Here is an 18,501-nt window from a genome sequence, read left to right on the forward strand (position 1 = left end):
ATGTACTTTCAGAGACTGGGATTTTTTTTTCAATTATCCAACATGTTTGCGGCGAAGAGGAGAAAGGCATCATTATGTGCATTTTGCTGATGAGAAATCACGCAGTTTCCAAGGGTTAAAAGTGGCTCACCCTCAGACTGGAGCATAACGCTACCCTATCTCCCATCCTTGAAAACAATTTTCAAGAACTGATGTGTTCTAGAGTTGAGAAATGAATACTCATCAGCAGTTCAGGAAAAAGAGTAATCGTTAACGTACTTCCTTGAGGACCATGTTGATTGTGCACAGCAAAGGGATTATATTTTTGCATTTGCTGTGATCCAGCAATCCTACTTCTTGGAATTTAACATAAAAAATAATGTTGCAAATGGGAAAAGATATATCACAAGGATGTTTATCACATTAGTATTTATGATAACGAAAAATTGAAGAGAAATGCAAATCAAAACTGCAGTGAGGTACCACCTCACCTCAGCCAGAATGGCCACCATCCAAAAGTCTACAAACAATAAATGCTGGAGAGAGTGTGGAGAAAAGGGAACCCTCCTACAGTGTTGGTGGGAATGTAAACTGGTGCAGCTACTATGGAGAACAGTATGGAGGTTCCTCAAAATAACTAAAAATAGAGCTACCATATGATCCAGCAATCCCACTCCTGGGAATATATCTGGAAAAGATGAAAACTCTAATTCGAAAAGATACACCCCGATATTCATAGCAGCACTATTCATAATAGCCAAGACATGGAACCAACCTAAATGTCCATCGACAGATGAATGGATAAAAAAGATGTGGAATATTACTCAGCCATAGAAAAGAATGAAATAATGCCATTTGCAGCAACTTGGATGGACCTAGAGATTATCATACTAAGTGAAGTAAGTCAGACAGAGACAAATATGATATGATATCACTTATACGTGGAATCTAAAAAATGATACACATGAATTTATTTACAAAACAGGAACAGACACACAGACATAGAAAACAAACTTATGGCTACCAAAAAGGAAAGAGGGGGAGAGATAAATTAGGAGTTTGGGATTAACAGATACATACTACTGTACGTAAAACAGATAAGCAATAAGGACCTACTGTATAGCACAGGGCACTATTCTCAATATCTTGTCATAAATTATAATGGAAAAGAATCTGAAAGAGAATATGTATATGTATATACACACACACACACACACACACACACACACACACACACATATGTATAACTGAATCACTTTGCTGTACACCTGAAACTAACACAACATTGTACATCAACTATACTTCAATTAAAAAATAAACAACTGACATACCTAAAAACGTGGGGTTTGCTAAAGAAATGGTGGAAGGTAGAATTACATATTGTAGGAAAGTCCTCAAGAGATACAGAAGAGTGACATCTATGCAAAGTGCCATTAATGAAGGTAACAGAGAAGCAGGTGGTGGGAAGGGAGTCAAGAACAACCCCCGTTGAAAGATGCAGCGACCTCTTGTGGAAGCTTAGACATTTGGGGGTGATCCCCCTACTCGTGGTGATTTTGGAACTAGGGGTCTGAGACCAAGCTTCCACCTTCCCTGCAGCAGTAGGGACTAGCTGGTTAGCTCTGACTGGGGGCAGGAAAAGAAAAGCTAGACACTCTTTTGCCCCCAAAGGATGAGCCAGGCCATGGTTCCTTACCTTTCCTTCCCCAGAGAAGCCCTAGGGCAGCTTGCATCCTCCTGTCCTGCCAGGAGATGGGTTGGCAGGCAGCGTGCACTGCCACTCCCTAATTGCTCAGTCCTCTGCGAACAGGTTATTGCCACCCCCGGCAACCATGAGTGAACCTCCCTGTTGAAGGGTGTGTGTCCCTGTGTGTCTGTGTGTGCATGTGTGGGTGAGCATGCACGCGTGCGTGTGTGATGAATAATTTAGTGTGTGATATCAACATATTCATAGGTAGCGCCAGGTGGTAGGATTGTGTGAGCTGTTCTGTCTTCAAAAAGCCTATCTCTACCTTCCATGTCTTCAACACAATAAGAAATACTTTGTAATGGGAAAAAAGTGCGATACTCTTGATGACAGAGATAGTGATATTTCTAGTTAGTCAAATAACCTGTGCCTCCGTCTCCCCCCTCCCCACCCAGAGAATATTCTTGCCATTTCCTAGTTAAGGGACCCCCCGTCCCCTGACTGCACAGCCACCTGAGCAAGACACAGGCTCACGGCTCTCCTGCCCATCTGGATTCCACGCAACCAGACAAAGGGATTGTAAGAACAGCGTGGTTCTTTAAATCTCACCAGCTTGTTAGCCTCATAGGGCTTTCTTTTAAGTCTTAGGTGTGAGAACCTTGACCTAGGTCCTGTTTGAAGAGCACTGCCTTCAAAGTAGGCGGCAGAGAGCCGTCTGTGTTTTTGATGGGGCGCAGAGCTATGGAGAGCAGCCATCAAAGCTTGACCCTGCATTAACCACCTGAGTCCCGCGGGCCAGCTCCCACCTCTGGGCCCCCCGCCGGTCAGACATACCTGCCTCGTCCGCGGTGATGGACAGCTCGTTGCTGGGCTCACTCTTGCCAATCCGGTTCTTGGCGTACATTCGGATGCTGTAGGTGGAGGAAGGGTGGATGTCAATGATGGTGGCCGAGTTCAGCTGAGGGGAAACATCTTTGGTTCTCTGAGCAGAATCCCAGGAGTCTTTGGGGTTTTGTTTTTCAAAAAAGAAGAGATAGAGATGTGAGTTTTTTCCCTCTGCCTTTGAAAGTTCCCAAGTAGGAATTTAAAAAAAAAAACAAAAAAGGAAGAAGAAAAGAAAAAAAAGTGACAACTCAAAGTGAATTCTTAATGCAATGCTGCCAGTGTTCCCACGGGCTGGCCGTCAGAGGGGGTGTGACACCACACACCCGTTACCCACACTGAGGGGGACGGAGGCTGTGGGCAGCTGGGTGCAGGGAGTTTTGTCCAAGGCAACACAACAGACCTCCTGGCAGAAATCGCAGAGGAAAATAGAAGTGGGGGGAGCTCATGCCAGTAAAGTGAAAAACAGCTACTTTCAAGCACTCATTGTACAAGATAATAAAAGAAAGCACAGCTGGGACAACCTTCCACCCAAAAGAAAAAAAAATCCCTGGTTCTAAAAGGTATCTGAAAGCCAGCAAAGCCTTTAGCCACGTCAGACCCCTTGTTCTCCAAAAGGAGAGTGGTAAAAATGAAACACATAAAAATACATAAAAACTCATCTCACTCACTCTCCAGCATGAATAGTGGTTATCAAACGTACTTCTCAATTCTAATTTTTGAAATCATTTTGTCTCCAATCCTTTATTGTAGGAATTATTTTTCAACCACAGCTAATTTGAAAGGCAGCATATGCCTCATACAAAGAGTTATCATTAAATCCATGACAGTGGTGCACCTGCTGGCTTTAGAGCTTCAACCCGTGATGAGCATGTCAACAAGTGGTTCTTATTTCAGAAAGAGTTTGGGCAGGTGCTGCTCAGGGGTGGGGGTCAAGATATGATGTTGGGTGTGGAAGAACCAAGATGCCCCTGAGATGGTGGCAGAGAGGATGCTTGTATACTCTCACCCTCCCACCCCACCCCAGGATCCCCTTGCACTTGCTCCCCTGTGCTCATCACACTTGTAAGAATTTCACTGAGAGTCTGTGTTCCCTCTTGGATTCTAAGTCCCATGAGGGCATGGTCCACGCTGGCCATGTTCACTGCTGCATCCCCAGTGCTCACACAGAGCCCGACAAATAATAAACGCATGTTTCATAGATGAATAAATAAATGGCAAACATACAGACCTCTGGGCCCTCGGAATGACCCCACTCCCTTTCCACATTAATGATGACCATGGAAGTTCAGAGGGCTGCTCTGTCCAAAGGTCATCATAAGGGCAAGAGGTTGTCTGGACTTGCAGAAGGAATACGTAGCTTCAGGTATGACTTTGAGTGTTCTCACGTAACAGGGAATGGAGCCTAATGGAAACTAACAACTAGTATTCCAACTAAAAGCAAAAGTACCATTTGAGTCCAGAAGACTGAAGATGGAAGAACGTTGACATAAGAAGAGAAGATGCTGCAGAATAACGAACGGTGGAAGAACAGAAGGATAGGATTCAATAGAGGACACATGACAGGAGGAAATTCCATACCAATGGAATCTCGTATAAATAGGAGTCTTGTCCCACAAAGAGAAAGCCAGGCCTTCTGGAGAAGACGCTTGAGACAACAGAGAGGAACCCCAGACTGCAAGATGCAGAGACAGTTGCTCACCAGTCCCAGGAGGAACCTGACACTTGCAGGCGTTGACGGTTCTGCCCAGGCCATTATGGAGGCTTCTGCAACTGACTGAGCTATGGAGAAGGGCCATCCTCCCCAAGGGCGTGTCTGTGACATGGCTGAGAGCCTGCAGGGAGGTAGTGATGGCTACCGCCCACCTCGTCCTCCTGCCAAGGAAGTCATGTGAATAGCCTGTGGGGAGTGACCAAGGCAGGGGTCTCAGGCAGGAAGTGAGTGGTCCTTGGAGAACAGGCTCTGTTTTCAGCTTCTTTTCTTGCAATGGTTAGACTTTGAAAGAAAAAGATGATGCCCATGATCACGACTCACGACTGAAGGGTAGATCGTTTGGCTAAAGATGAAAAGGTTGAGAAAGAGAAAGAATGGGTTATCCCGAAGTGTTTAAAAGTAACTGAATGAAGAAGAAGAAAGCCTAGTTAAATCTCCAAACACACTCTAGCAAGTGATATGGCATCAAAAGAAGAATACAAACAGGGCACTGGCTACCCAGGAGAAGAGCCTGGAAAGGGACTAAAAAATGCTACATCTGATCTCAGATGCTGACGTGCAAACGGGCAGGTCACAGATTAGGAACGAAGTGTGCTTGAGAATACAACACCGGACATTAGAAACAGTCCCAGCGAGATCCTGACACTTGGGAAAATGAAACTGCAGATTGAAATACGAATAAAACTATCAAGAATACACCGTAGGTGAAGTAAAGAAACTTCTTAGGACGAGGAAGTCGCAAGCAGAAAGGCAACGCCTGGACATCCGAGAGCCGGAGGGTGCAAGCACGGACGGGGAGAGCAGGGCGAGGAATACGATGGTTGTGAGGACTGACTACAGGTCTCCTTACCCAGTGAAAGAAGGGGAGGGTGGTTTCTAGACACAGCGAGCACATGTAGCATTGAGGAAGGTTTATAAGTCACACGAAGAAGATCGTTTACTGAGCGTCTTTACCGCGGTGTGGGCTGGGTTAAAGGGACTCGCAGGGGATGCTGAGGTTCCCGGCACCTAGTAAGAGTGGTGAGCATCTCCCTATCGGGGCCAGGAGGGCCAAAGGAGAGGAACAGAGTTTCTGGGGTGTAGACAGGGCTGAGACCTCAGAACAGGGCCCCTGACGGAAGCTGTACACACAGAACAGTGCTTCCGCAGGATCCTTCTGAGTCGTCCTCTGTGTCCGCCACTGTGCCCCCCAACTGCGAGTCAGAGGGAAGGGGAATCTGAGCTGTGAGCCACGGAGCTCAGCCTTGGGGAGAAGAGCAGACGCTGGGTTTGTGTTGGAAGTCAAGGCAGCGGTCGGAGAAAAGCCAGCAGCAGAGGGAACTCAGGCGCTGGCGTAGCATCTGCTCTCTGGGCGCTGCTCTAGGCATTTTACAAAGGTGACTTCTGCAGTTCCCAAATCTGTGGGTACATCAGAGACGCCTCAGTGCTTTCTGACAACTGTGCTTTCAGACACACGCAATCAGAATCTCTGGGGGGTGGTGCCCCCCAAGTCCGTGCTTTAAAAAACCTCTCTCTCTGGGTCATTCTGATGCACAGCTAGCGTTTGGACAGACTGCTTTATTCGACTGGGTTCTTACAACATTCTGGTGAAGTAGGGGTTTTTATTTTCATTGTGAAGGTCAAGAAACTCGGACCCTGTTATCGAGCTGGTGAGAAGTGGGGCTGGGATTTGACCTCAGCCGTGTTTTCCCCACGTTCTAGGCCGTCTTCCCGCAGCACACAACCTTCACATAGTCTCTGCAGGATGCCTGATGGATAAGACTGGATTTCAACTTTCCAGGTATCTGCCGGAAGTCTCATGTGCTTAGATGAAAACCTCTGACGAACTTTTAACTTGGCTTCCTGGCAAGGAGGATCAATGCAGAGAGCTGGGTCAAGTGCAAGGGAGGGGAACTTTGCCAAGAATTATTGTAAGTCCTCTGCGTTTGTAGGAGCTAAGGGTGGGAGAGCTGTGCACGGTCAGATTCGTCCCTTGGTTTAGAGAGGAGGTGTCAGAAGCATCTGATGAAAAAGTAGGTAGGATTCCATGATGTGCCCTGGAGAGACCAGTGGTGAAAAGGATGAGGAAGCTCAGAATGGCCTCCCTGCCTCTGAAATCCCAATCATCCCCCATGGGAAGGACTGGGGGAGCCCTCAGGAGCGGTGTGGTTGTACTGGGTGCTCGCTGGTGAACCCAGCTTGGGCATCAGACAGCCCGAGTCAGGAGGATGGGCAGATCGTCAAGGACAAATGTAAGAGGGTGAACTTGATCTGCAGAAGGGTTGTTAGAGGCCTGAAAGAGTGAGGGTGGCCCAAAGTTTGAGAGACAAAATTATACAAAAGAAGTGCAGTGAAGAGGCAGCTCAGAGAAGGATGAGACCTGCGGTGCTGGGCAAGAGAAGGGAGGCATCGGTACCCAGGGGAAGCCGCTTCTGCTTCTTGCTCTCCATGGAGAAGAAGCCTCCGTGAAATGGGGAAGGGGGCCTGAGAGAGGAGAAGGGAGGTGTGCAAAGGAGCTAGGCCCGGTCAGTGAGGCCCTGGGGAGAAGGACAGAGGCAGCCCAGAGGGGACGTGGGGACAGGCGGCCTGCCTTCCAATAGGGGAAGGAAGTAGACACACCGTACAGCATTGGCCAGCCGTGCACAGGGGGACAAGGTGCTGGAAGGGGATGGAAAGGGGTTCTTGGTGTCCATCTGGAGGAGAAGCAGTGGCCACTAGGATCTTAGTATGTGGCAGACAAAGCAACCCGTGGGATTGGGGCTCCACGGAGAAAGTTGAACATTCCAAATGAGGGAGGCGAAGGCTCCTTTGCGTCTGCGCCCGGTCAGATGACACCAGGGCTGTTGCCATGGGGCCTGATCAGAGCAAGTGGGCCAGGAGATGGTCACTGGAGATACAAGCAAAGGAACTTGGGCTGTTTTGTCTTTCTTGGCAAATGGAAAATTAAGGAGCATCATCTGTTTTCGTAACCTGGAAGGGATGTCATTTGCCAAAAGGGCTTAGGCGGTGGGAAGAGGGCCATTGGCTTCAGGTGCAAGAAATGTAAGAATATCTAATAATCCTGGCTGGCCCGAGGCAGAATCGTGCTTTCTCCGGCTGGTGACTTTCCATTGCTGGGGTTGGTCAAGCATAGCCTGAAGGATCGCTTGCAGGGACCCACTTTGCTAGGAATGTGGTCATACATTGTGTTCTTAGCAAATTAACAAAAAGTGGAAGAAAGCAGCTTTTAGGGGGATGATTTCATTGCCTAAAACTCAGGTTGAGAGTTAACCAGTAAAAAACTGTTTCTTACAAGTCTAATATGTGTGCTGGTCACTGTAGGTGATGCAAGGACATAGCACAGGGTTCCTCAGATGTAGTACCTACCCTGAGGGGTCACTAGATCCCTCAGGGGGACAACTACTCAGCACAGGAGACAGCTATTAAATAAACAGTCACAAGCTCACCAAATGTTCCAAGGCATACACGGTGCTCTATGAGTAGAGAAAGGGCATGCCATAAACTGGGTAGTCAGGGAAGGCTTCCTGGAGGAGGTGACATTTAAGCTGTGACTTGAAGGATCAGTTTCTATGTACTCTGCCTATAAATTGCACTCACTTAAATTATGGCTGTACTGTTTATATACCCAAAACTTATTGAGGAAGCAACTAACACATGAAAATGCTAACACTTTTCCTACAGCAGTGACTGTGATTCCTGCCTGCTACTGATCGCTCCTTCCTCCCAGGCCTTTCAAACTGAAAGTGACGGAGGTCCTGGTGGAGACCTCAGGCCATGGCTACCTGTCCATGGGCTTTTCCCCAAGTACCCCCGTGGTGCTCATTCTGACCCTCAGACTGCTGGGTTCCAGAACTGCAAGAATGCCTTAGCCATGAGCTTGGCTGTGTGTGTGTGTGTGTGTGTGTGTGTGTGTGTGTGTGGAGTAGAAGGATGGAAATGTATCCCTTGATTCTGACCATCCCCAGCTTCACAGATAAGGAGCTTTCCTGCTTTAATTCTGTATAGTCCCATCAGCTTACGCATTTGAAAATGCTGTTGGCGATAAACGTAATTCTTAGGTTTGGACTGCACGTAAATTAAATGCCACAAGTATTACTGAGCACATCTTATGTGGCAGGCACTGTGCTAGGTGCTGGGGAAGCACTGAATCAGAGTCCCTGCATTTGGGAAACTTAAGGAGACGTGGGAGACACTGAGGATCCTGAATGGGTAGCAAGTAGTTAAACAAACACAGATGGTCCTAGAGGCCTTTTACGTGTAAGCATTTTGGTGCACACTGGAGTAATACTAACAGCTGCATTTATTACACGTTTGCTATGTGCCAGACGGTGAGTTGTAAATGCATTCCCTTCTCAATGAGAATTCACCAAATATCTGTGAAGTGCTGACACATGTTAGGCCTGTGCTAGGTCCAGGGGAACTGGGCAGGGCTCAGCGCACCCCAAAGAGCTCCCAGTCTGGTAGGGCTGACATGTTAATATCATCAGTCACAGCTGTCTGACCCCATTCCCCAACTAGGTCACACTGTGCAGTACCAGGGCTCAGAACTTCACATATTTTTTGATGGACCAGGTAAACCCACAACATCATAAAAATGTCAGTTCTCTGTTAAGCTAATAAGCAAATTTAATGTGATCTCGTTAACAATAACAAAAACATGCTTTTATGGAGCTAAACGTGTTGATCCTAAAGTTATATATGGAAAACTAAGAAAACACTGGAAAGGAAAAGTTACAAGGGTGGACTAGCCTTATTAGATATTAAGACATAAAGCCTCTGTGATTAAAATGGTCTGGTACTGGTGCATTAATAGATAAACCAATGGTGCATTAATAGATAAACCAATTAAAATGGTCTGGTACTGGTGCATTAATAGATAAACCAATAGATAAACCAATGGAGTAGAATAGAAAGTCCAGAAATAGACTCAAGTACATATGGGAAGTTAGTATGTGATAGAGGTGGCATCTGAAATCACTGGGCAAAGGTGGACCTTTTAATAAATGATGTTGGGGCAACAGAAGACCCATTTTGGAAAAGATAAAACTAGATCCATCTCTCCCAGCATACGGAAGAGTAAACTCCAAATGGTTTGAGATCTAAATCTTGAAAAGAGAGGGAAAGAAACAACATGAAGTACTAGAAGAAAAGAGGCTGAATTATTTTATGGCCAGAGGTAGAGAACAACTTTTCTAACTTAACTCAAAACCCAGATGTAATAAAAGAAAATATTGATAAATTTGAAAAACAAATACAGAGTTAAATACGTGATCACACATGATGACACCTGCCAGGAAAGGAAGGGGAGAGACTGTAGGAGCACATGAGAGGGAGGCCTGGCCTTGAATGTGGACCAGGGATGAGTCCCTGTGGAGGTAACACGAGGAGTGGCGTCTAAGTATCAGGTGGGAGTAACCATAGTAACTGTGTGGTCCAGGAACGGGAGGGCAACCTTTGAGGGACCCTTGTCGCAGTGATGCTGTGGGAGCCCATCTCACAGAGGAGGATGGTTTGGGGTGGGTACAGCTGGTAAGAGACAGGGCCACAGCTGAGCCAGGACAGGCTGGGCCGCAAACCCCTTTGAGGAGCCACTGGACCGTCACCACTGGACAGTCACCGGCACCTGGAAATGACTGATGCCCTGAAGACAGGGAGGCACCGAGCTGCTCCCCTGAGAGACTGCATGGGCACTAGCTCCCAGACACACAGTCCTTCGGTCAGTGCCCAGCCAGAGAGGCTGGTGGGGTCTGTCCCTCCCTCTGAGGACTCTGCAGAGTGTCCGCATCATGTACGTCTGTGTTTCTGCTGAGTTCTCATTGTTGCCAACTGTTTCCAGGCTGTTCTCCAAGAGAACATGCTGGTCTCACCTAAGAAGCACTTCCTTTACTTCAAGACCTGGATCTCAGAACTTCTCAATCTTGGGTTCCATCCTGACCTTATTTGCTTAGAACGAAGGCAACGCCTCCTCTCTTCCTTTGACCCTGGGCAAGCCCGTTGGTCCTGATTCCTGAAAGATCCCTGTTGGGACCAACACTGCCCTCAGCTTGCTCACGGGGCATCCTTCACCTCCACCTGCAGTGGACCTGCCACATTTCTAGGGGACAGTGTGACTGCAGCTGCTGTGCTCCTCTCAGGAGGCTTCCTCAGGTCCCATGTAAGCATCACCTCACTTCTAGGTCTCTGGCTGCGGCTCGGGGGAAAAAGCCAAGCCATTTCACCTCCTCCGACGTCTTTTTTTGCGCATTTCCAGCCCGTGACTTATCACCAGCCTCAAGCACTATTGCTGCAACCTCTAGTCTTGGTTTGATACAAGTTGTTTTCATCACCATGAGTTGCTTTCCTTAAGCCCCACCCCTTAGGCTTTTTCTGGACTTGCTTCCTACTCCCGTCTCACACATTCTCCTGCTCTGCCCCTTGCCCACTCGTACTGAAACATTTCCTCCCTCCTGACCTGCCTTTCCAGCTGCCTCCAGCTTAATTTTTTACTCCAGCGTCTGCTCCAAAGATACTAAGTGGGTCACGACAGGGTGCTCTGAAGTAACGCACGGTGCCCGGAGAGTGAGAAGCAAGGTCACTTTCCTGGCCTCTGCGGTTCTGTCAACCCTTCATGTGCTGATGCTGCTAGAATTCCTCGTCTCTTTTGTGTCAAAGTCCAGACCAGGAGCCACAGCGGTGGTACCCTACCCTCGGCCTGATGGGTCCTAATGTTCCAAGTGACCTTGTCGTCACTTCAAGGCGATCAACAGGCAGGCCTGTCGTGGTCCTGACAGCTGTGGGTCTGTTTCATGTCCGAGCATCCTGCGGGCCGGCCACTTGCTGGCGCAGAGGAAGCACAGGAGTGCTGGCCTACATTCGGGCCCGTGGCCTGTCCCTGCACATCCAGGAGGGCCCTGCAGGGTCAGAGCCCATCTGGAGAAGACGTGGCCCTCTGCGCAAACCGCCACCACTCGGCTCAGCCCACAGACACTGAACACAGCTGGTACTCAAGGATTCGGACACGAGGGAAGCAAAGGGAAGCCAGGGAGGTAGAAAAAATAATGACAGGGGCCAGGTCGGGTCGGCAGCAGCCCATGCGGCCATCGGTGGCGACAGTGCCAAAGTGGCCACAGGGAGCAATCACATAGAGGTCCTGCTGGTTCAAAGAGAAAAGAGGCAGGGCTGACCCAACGAAGCCATCTCGACAGAAAACCATTCCCACCCCAGGAAACGTGGGTGTACTTCATGCAAGGAAAGAGACAAACTGGTAAAAAGAGCCCCCTCTGAGTTTCCCAGAGTCCAGGTTCTTCTTACAGGTAAAATCCACTAGAAAGGCAAAAAATAAAAGGGCTTTCTGAAGTGGAAATGAAGTCGGAGGAAATCAAGGACTTACCTGATTTATTTTTGCATTCAATGTCATAGCCCGTGATGGGGCTGTTTCCATCAAATCCCATGGTCCACCTGAGGGTGATTGTACGTGCCTTCACATCTTTGATCTCAATTTCAGGAGGGTCTGGAGGCTCTGTGCAGTCAACAGGAAACCCGGGATCAGTTCAGATATTGTTCAGGCACAGACGCTAGTGGAAAAGCTGAGGGTGACTCACAAAAGCTTTGTCAGCATTTGACATGGGCAGACGATTTTTTTACCTGGAAGTATTTTTTTCCCCAATCCCTTTTGAGGATGGAAAATTTTCACTTTTCAAATCTGCCAGTTTTCACAGCACTTGTAAAGCTGGACCAAACATGGGAGATTTCAGTGTCACTCTTCTGGTCTGGCTTGGGATCTATTAACTCAAAAACTATTTTGGCCCCAGATATTAAACTTTCATTCGGATTGTCTAGTATAAGGATCCCTAAAATTGAGCAAGAAAGGCACACTATCAGGGCTGCCCAGTCATCCAAACCCAATTCCTTTACGAACTTTGTTCCCTGTGTTTTGGGGCTGCATCTTGACATAATCATGAGATCTGCAAAATGGTGCTTTAGCGCCCACTTTGTACAGATTCAAAATTTTCCGAGGACTTGGAAGTGTGACACGTCAAGCTGAGGCCACACGGGTTCCCAAGCCTGGGCACACACTTACTGTCCTGAAACAGCCGTGTTTCTCCCCCTAGGCTATGTCCATCCTACCTTGCACTGTGAGCTGAATTATTCCACGGTCCTCCCCATAAGAATTGATAGCGTGACAGGAGAAGAAGCCAGAATCTTCTCTTACCGTTGGCAAAATCTATGCGTAAAGCAGAGAGAAATCCGTCTTACCCAGTAGAACGGAGCGAGGGAACAACTCAAGGGCTTTTGGCTGTAAAACTCTTCTCTCCACTCTCACCCTCCTCCCAGCCCCAAGCACACACATGTACACACTCACAAACACACACACACACACACAGGGACACACAATCCTGAGAGCAAATTATTTCAGCACAATTGTAAATGTGCAGATGGATAGAGGCAATGTAGATGTTCCACGTCAGCTGCCAGCTTGTGAAATTGGATGTGTAATTTAACGTAGGATGCACGGTCAGGTTGATATATATTCCCCATATACTTTTTTTTTTTAATCTCATAGTGGATTTTTAAAGCATTCAAAGCAGCCCTGCCTGAAAAAACAGATCTATAAACACCGCAATAAAGGTTTGGTCTCCCAGGACTCCAGGATTGGACGCTGGGAGTGAATCAATATTAGCGTTTCAAACACAGGACTTTTTCTTTCCATGTGTGTCCTACGGCATCGTTTCTCCCCCATATTAAAAGAATCACCCAGCTAACTGCCAGTGGTGCTGAAAGTTCTAAGAGACTGCAGTACTTTTTTATGTTGGGTTTTCCCCCAAGAATCAAAATATTTTCCTTATAATATTTTTTGTCCAAGAACCCATCTAATTTTTCTTTTTACAGGAAGTTAAAACATGTGCGCAACATACGCTGTCATTCCGCCAGGATTAACTGTCATTAAAAGACTCGGTTTCTCTCTTTCTTTTTATTATTACGGTTGGGTTCCCTGCCATGTTCCCAATAATTTTACTCTTAACAATTTTACGTATGATAAGGCACTATTTTGGCAGGCTACTCAGCAATCCCATTATGGGAAGGGGGAGAGACAGTGCTTCGTAGATGTTTCAAAAGCTGATTTGCTATTGGCTACCCACATGCACCGACTTATGTGAAAAGACAGGCTTATTCTGCCCATGAAGGTAGCTTCTCATCTGCCATGTTTGTCATGTTTTACCTGCAGAGTGGAAATCACCTCCTCTCCCAGCTCCTTGACGGACACGAGATAGCGGGCCATTTCGGGGTTAATGATTCTGTCCTCCTTCTCCCAGCGGACTATGATAGGCTTCTCGCCATGGGCCGTGCAGCTCATTTCCTTCTTCTGACCCTGAGTGGCCAGGGTGGTGTTTGGATAGGACGTAATCATCGCAGGAACTGAAAACCCAAAAACGACACAACTTACTCGGCAAAGCAGGGTTCTCGGCTTCCCCCACCTTAACACGCAGCTCAGTTTTTTTTTGCTTTCTGGCTGTACTGCGCGGCTTGTGGGATCTTAGTTCCCTGACCAGGGAGCATGGAACCCGGGCCCCTGGCAGTGGAAGCGCAGAATCCTAACCACTGGATCTCCAGAGAATTCCCGAGGAGGTGTTTCTTTGAAATAAAATGCATTCAGGAAACTGCTGAGCAAGAATCATGATCAAGATAGTTGGAAGGTGGCAGAAAAATGAAACTGGACTAAATGAGCCTTAAGCAGAAATTGCCCTGTGGTTTCATACTCGTGCAGTGTTACTCTCTTCCAATCCCTGTGGATGGCAGACCCACATCCCCTAGAACACACAGGACAATGATGTGACTTGCTTATTGGATGGGAAAGGGGGCTTCCATTGAGAATTACACTCCTTCTGTAATCTCCTACATTTCTAACTCTCCTTGTCAGCTATGGGAACGAAACCTTGCTAGTCAACTGAGATGGAGCCCTGGCTGTTGCTAACCAGTCCCTGAAGTGACCTCTCGACATCCCATCCCACGGCTGGCACAAACTTGTACAGTCACGTGGAAACCATGGACCTATCCTTCTCCCATCGTTTATAGCAGGGAATCTCATCCCGATGCATTGAGAGAATAGGAACCTTTATTTGTGAAACTTGTCCAGTTCCCTCTCTCCACCTCAAAATCCATCTATAGATTCCCATCCTGGGCAATATTCCAGGAGACATGAGGCGCCAGGCCCATGACACAGACCACCTAGAAATGCTGGACAGTGTGTAACAAACACCTTTTAAATGCATACTAACTTTATAAGAAAGTGAGAGAAAACCCAGGAGCCAGAAACAAGGCCCCAGGTATTACAGTGCTGGTGCTTTGACTGCCTGTGAGGCAGGTGATAAAAGGGAAACCTCCACGCAGAGCTCCTCAGAGGGCTCTATCCTAGGAGCAAGCCAATCATCAAAAAACAGTCAATACATAAGACCGCACGATGGCAAAGGGAGAAGCAAACTGCCTTGGCTTGTGTTGCGAATGAAGAAAAACCATCTCCCTTGAGCATTTGTAGCTGGTCTGACTCTACATAAGTTTGGAGTCAAATTCCTGCTAAAGGATTGATGTGATGGCGACCCTAGTTTGGTAATAGGCCTGAGGAATCCAGCAAAAGCAAACAAAAACACACTCCAGAAGGATGGGTCCTTTATCCAGGCCCATTGAGATTCTCCCAGATAAACCTTCTCTAAACATGAACTCACAAAACAAAAATATAAAACACATGAGGAAACAATCTACTCTCGTTGAGAATCAGCACCCGCCGAAGACTTCAGATGCTAGAATTCCCAGACACAGAACCTGAAATAATCATACACTAAACGTTTAAAGATATTTTTAAAACATGAGAGAAGGAAGATGGCGGAAGAGTAAGACGCGGAGATCACCTTCCTCCCCATAGATACACCAGAAATACATCTACACGTGGAACAACTCCTACAGAACACCCACTGAACGCTGGCAGAAGACCTCAGACCTCCCAAAAGGCAAGAAACTCCCCACGTACCTGGGTAGGGCAAAAGAAAAAAAAGAAAAAACAGAGACAAAAGAATAGGGACGGCACCTGCACCAGTGGGAGGGAGCTGTGAAGGAGGAAAAGTTTCCACACACTAGGAAGCCCCTTCGCGGGCGGAGACTGCGGGGGGCGGAGGGGGGAGCTTCGAAGCCGCGGAGGAGTGCACAGCAACGGGTGCGGAGGGCAAAGCGGGGAGATTCCCGCACAGAGGATCGGTGCCGACCGGCACTCACCAGCCCGAGAGGCTTGTCTGCTCACCCGCCGGGGCAGGCGGGGCAGCGAGCTGAGGCTCTGAGGCTCGGGTTTCGGTTTCGGACGGAGCGCAGGGAGAGGACTGGGGTTGGAGGCTTGAACATAGCCTGAAGGGGTTAGTGCACCACGGCTAGCCAGGAGGGAGTCCGGGGAAAAGTCTGCACCTGCCGAAGAGGCAAGAGACTTTTTCTTCCCTCTTTGTTTCCTGGTGTGTGAGGAGAGGGGTTTAAGAACGCTGCTTGAGGGAACTCCGGAGATGGGCGCGAGCCGCGGCTAAAAGCACGAACCCCAGAGACGGGCGGGAGACGCTAAGGCTGCTGCTGCCGCCACCAAGGGGCCTCTGTGCGAGCACAGGTCACTCTCCACACCCCTCTTCCTCGGAGCCTGTGCAGCCTGCCACTGCCAGGTTCCCGGGATCCAGGGACAACTTCCCCGGGAGAACGCACAGCTCGCCTCAGGCTGGTGCAAAGTCACGCCGGCCTTTGCCACCGCAGGCCCGCCCCGCACTCCGTGCCCCTCCCTCCCCGCCGGCCTGAGTGCGCCAGAGCCCCCGAATCAGCGGCTCTTTTAACCCCTTCCTGTCTGAGCAAAAAACAGACGCCCTCCAGCGACCTACACGCAGTGGCAGGGCCAAATCCAAAGCTGAGCCCTGGGAGCTGTGCGAACAAAGAAGAGAAAGGGAAATCTCTCCCAGCAGCCTCAGAAGCAGCGGATTAAAGCTCCACAATCAACTTGATATACCCTGCATCTGTGGAATACCTGAATAGACAACCAATCATCCCAAATTAAGGAAGTGGACTTTAGGAGCAAGATCTATGATTTTTTTCCCTTTTCCTCTTTTTGTGAATGTGTATGTGTATGCTTCTGTGTGAGATCTTGTCTGTATAGTCTTGCTTCCACCATTTGTCCTAGGGTTCTATCCGTTCATGGTTTTTTTTAAACATTTTTTTCTTAATAATCAATTTTAATTTTAATAACGTTATTATACTTTTCTTTCTTTCTTTTCTTTCTTTCTTTCTTTCTTTCTTTCTTTCTTTCTTTCTTTCTTTCTTTCTTTCTTTCTTTCTTTCTTTCTTTCTTTCCTTCCTTCCTTCCTTCCCTCCTTTAGACAACGAATCATCCCAAATTGAGGAGGTGGTCTCTGACAGCAAGATTTATGATTTTCCCCCATTTACCTCTTTTAGTGAGGGTGTATGTGTATGCTTCTGTGTAAGATTTTGTCTGAATAGCTTTGCTTCCAACATTTGTCCCAAGGTTCTATCCGTCCCTTTTTTTTTTTCAAATAAGAATTTGTAAATTCCATAATGTTATTATACTTTATTTTATTTTTACTTTATCTTCTTTCTTTCTGTCTTTTTCCTTCTTTCCCTCCTTCCTTCCTTCCTCCCTCCCTCCCTCCTTTCTTTCCTTCTTGCCTTCTTTCCTTCTTTGCTTCTTTCTTTCTTTCTTCCTTCCTTCCTACCCTCCTTTCCTTCTTTCTTTCCTCATACTTCTACTAATTCCCTCTACTCTTTCTCCCTTTTATTCTGAGCCGTGTGGATGAAAAGCTCTTGGTGCTCCAGCCAGGAGGCAGGGCTCTGCCTCTGAGGTAGGAGAGCCAACTTCAGGACACTGGTCAACAAGAGACCTCCCAGCTCCACATAATATCAAGCGGCGAAAATCTCCCAGAGACCTCCATCTTAACACCAGCACCCAGCTTCACTCAACGACCAGCAAGCCACAGTGCTGGACAACCTATGCCAAACAACTAGCAAAACAGGAACACAACCCCACCCATTAGCAGAGAGGCTGCCTAAAATCATAAGGCCACAGACACCCCAAAACACACCACCAGACGTGAACCTGCCCACTAGAGAGACAAGATCCAGCCTCATCCACCACAACACAGGCACTAGTCCCCTCCACCAGGAAGCCTACACAACCCACTGAACCAACCTTAGCCACTGGAGACAGACATCAAAAACAGCAGGAACTACGAACCTGCAGCCTGCAAAAAGGAGACCCCAAACACAGTAAGATAAGCAAAATGAGAAGACAGAAAAACACACAGCAGATAAAGGAGCAAGATAAAAATGTACCAGACCTAACAAATGAGGAGGAAATAGGCAGTCTACCTGAAAAAGAATTCAGAATAATGATAGTAAGGATGATCCGAAATCTTGGAGATAGAATGGACAAAATGCAAGAATCAGTTAACAAGGACCTAGAAGAACTAAAGATGAAACAAGCAACGATGAACAACACAATAAATGAAATTAAAAGTACTCTAGATGGGATCAATAGCAGAATAACTGAGGCAGAAGAACGGATAAGTGACCTAGAAGATAAAATAGTGGAAATAACTACTGCAGAGCAGAATAAAGAAAAAAGAATGAAAAGAACTGAGGACAGTCTCAGAGACCTCTGGGACAACATTAAACGCACCAACATTCGAATTATAGGGGTTCCAGAAGAAGAAGAGAAAAAGAAAGGGACTGAGAAAATATTTGAAGAGATTATAGTTGAAAACTTCCCTAATATGGGAAAGGAAATAGTTAATCAAGTCCAGGAAGCACAGAGAGTCCCATACAGGATAAATACAGGGAGAAATATGCCAAGACACATATTAATCAAACTGTCAAAAATTAAATACAAAGAAAACATATTAAAAGCAGCAAGGGAAAAACAACAAATAACACATAAGGGAATCCCCATAAGGTTAACAGCTGATCTCTCAGCAGAAACCCTACAAGCCAGAAGGGAGTGGCAGGACATACTGAAAGTGATGAAGGAGAAAAACCTGCAGCCAAGATTACTCTACCCAGCAAGGATCTCATTCAGATTTGATGGAGAAATTAAAACCTTTACAGACAAGCAAAAGCTGAGAGAGTTCAGCACCACCAAACCAGCTTTACAACAAATGCTAAAGGATCTTCTCTAGGCAAGAAACACAAGAGAAGGAAAAGACCTATAATAACGAACCCAAAACAATTTAGAAAATGGGAATAGGAACATACA

At 47.2% G+C, this 18,501-nt stretch overlaps 1 protein-coding gene across 1 annotated transcript in view; it reads right to left on the reverse strand.

Annotated features, from left to right (window-relative positions):
* Positions 1-18,501, reverse strand: part of DSCAM (DS cell adhesion molecule) — a 753,301-nt gene that overhangs the window by 140,118 nt on the left and 594,682 nt on the right. Inside the window, exons 12-15 of the mRNA XM_049709686.1 lie at positions 13,441-13,637; positions 12,348-12,444; positions 11,611-11,739; positions 2,501-2,668 (exon numbers count right to left, since the gene is read on the reverse strand). Of these exons, the coding sequence (XP_049565643.1) occupies positions 2,501-2,668; positions 11,611-11,739; positions 12,348-12,444; positions 13,441-13,637 (591 nt within the window). The remainder of the gene's footprint in view (positions 1-2,500; positions 2,669-11,610; positions 11,740-12,347; positions 12,445-13,440; positions 13,638-18,501) is intronic.

Source organism: Orcinus orca, chromosome 5, assembly GCF_937001465.1.
Source record: "Orcinus orca chromosome 5, mOrcOrc1.1, whole genome shotgun sequence".
Taxonomy (NCBI): Eukaryota; Metazoa; Chordata; class Mammalia; order Artiodactyla; family Delphinidae; genus Orcinus; species Orcinus orca.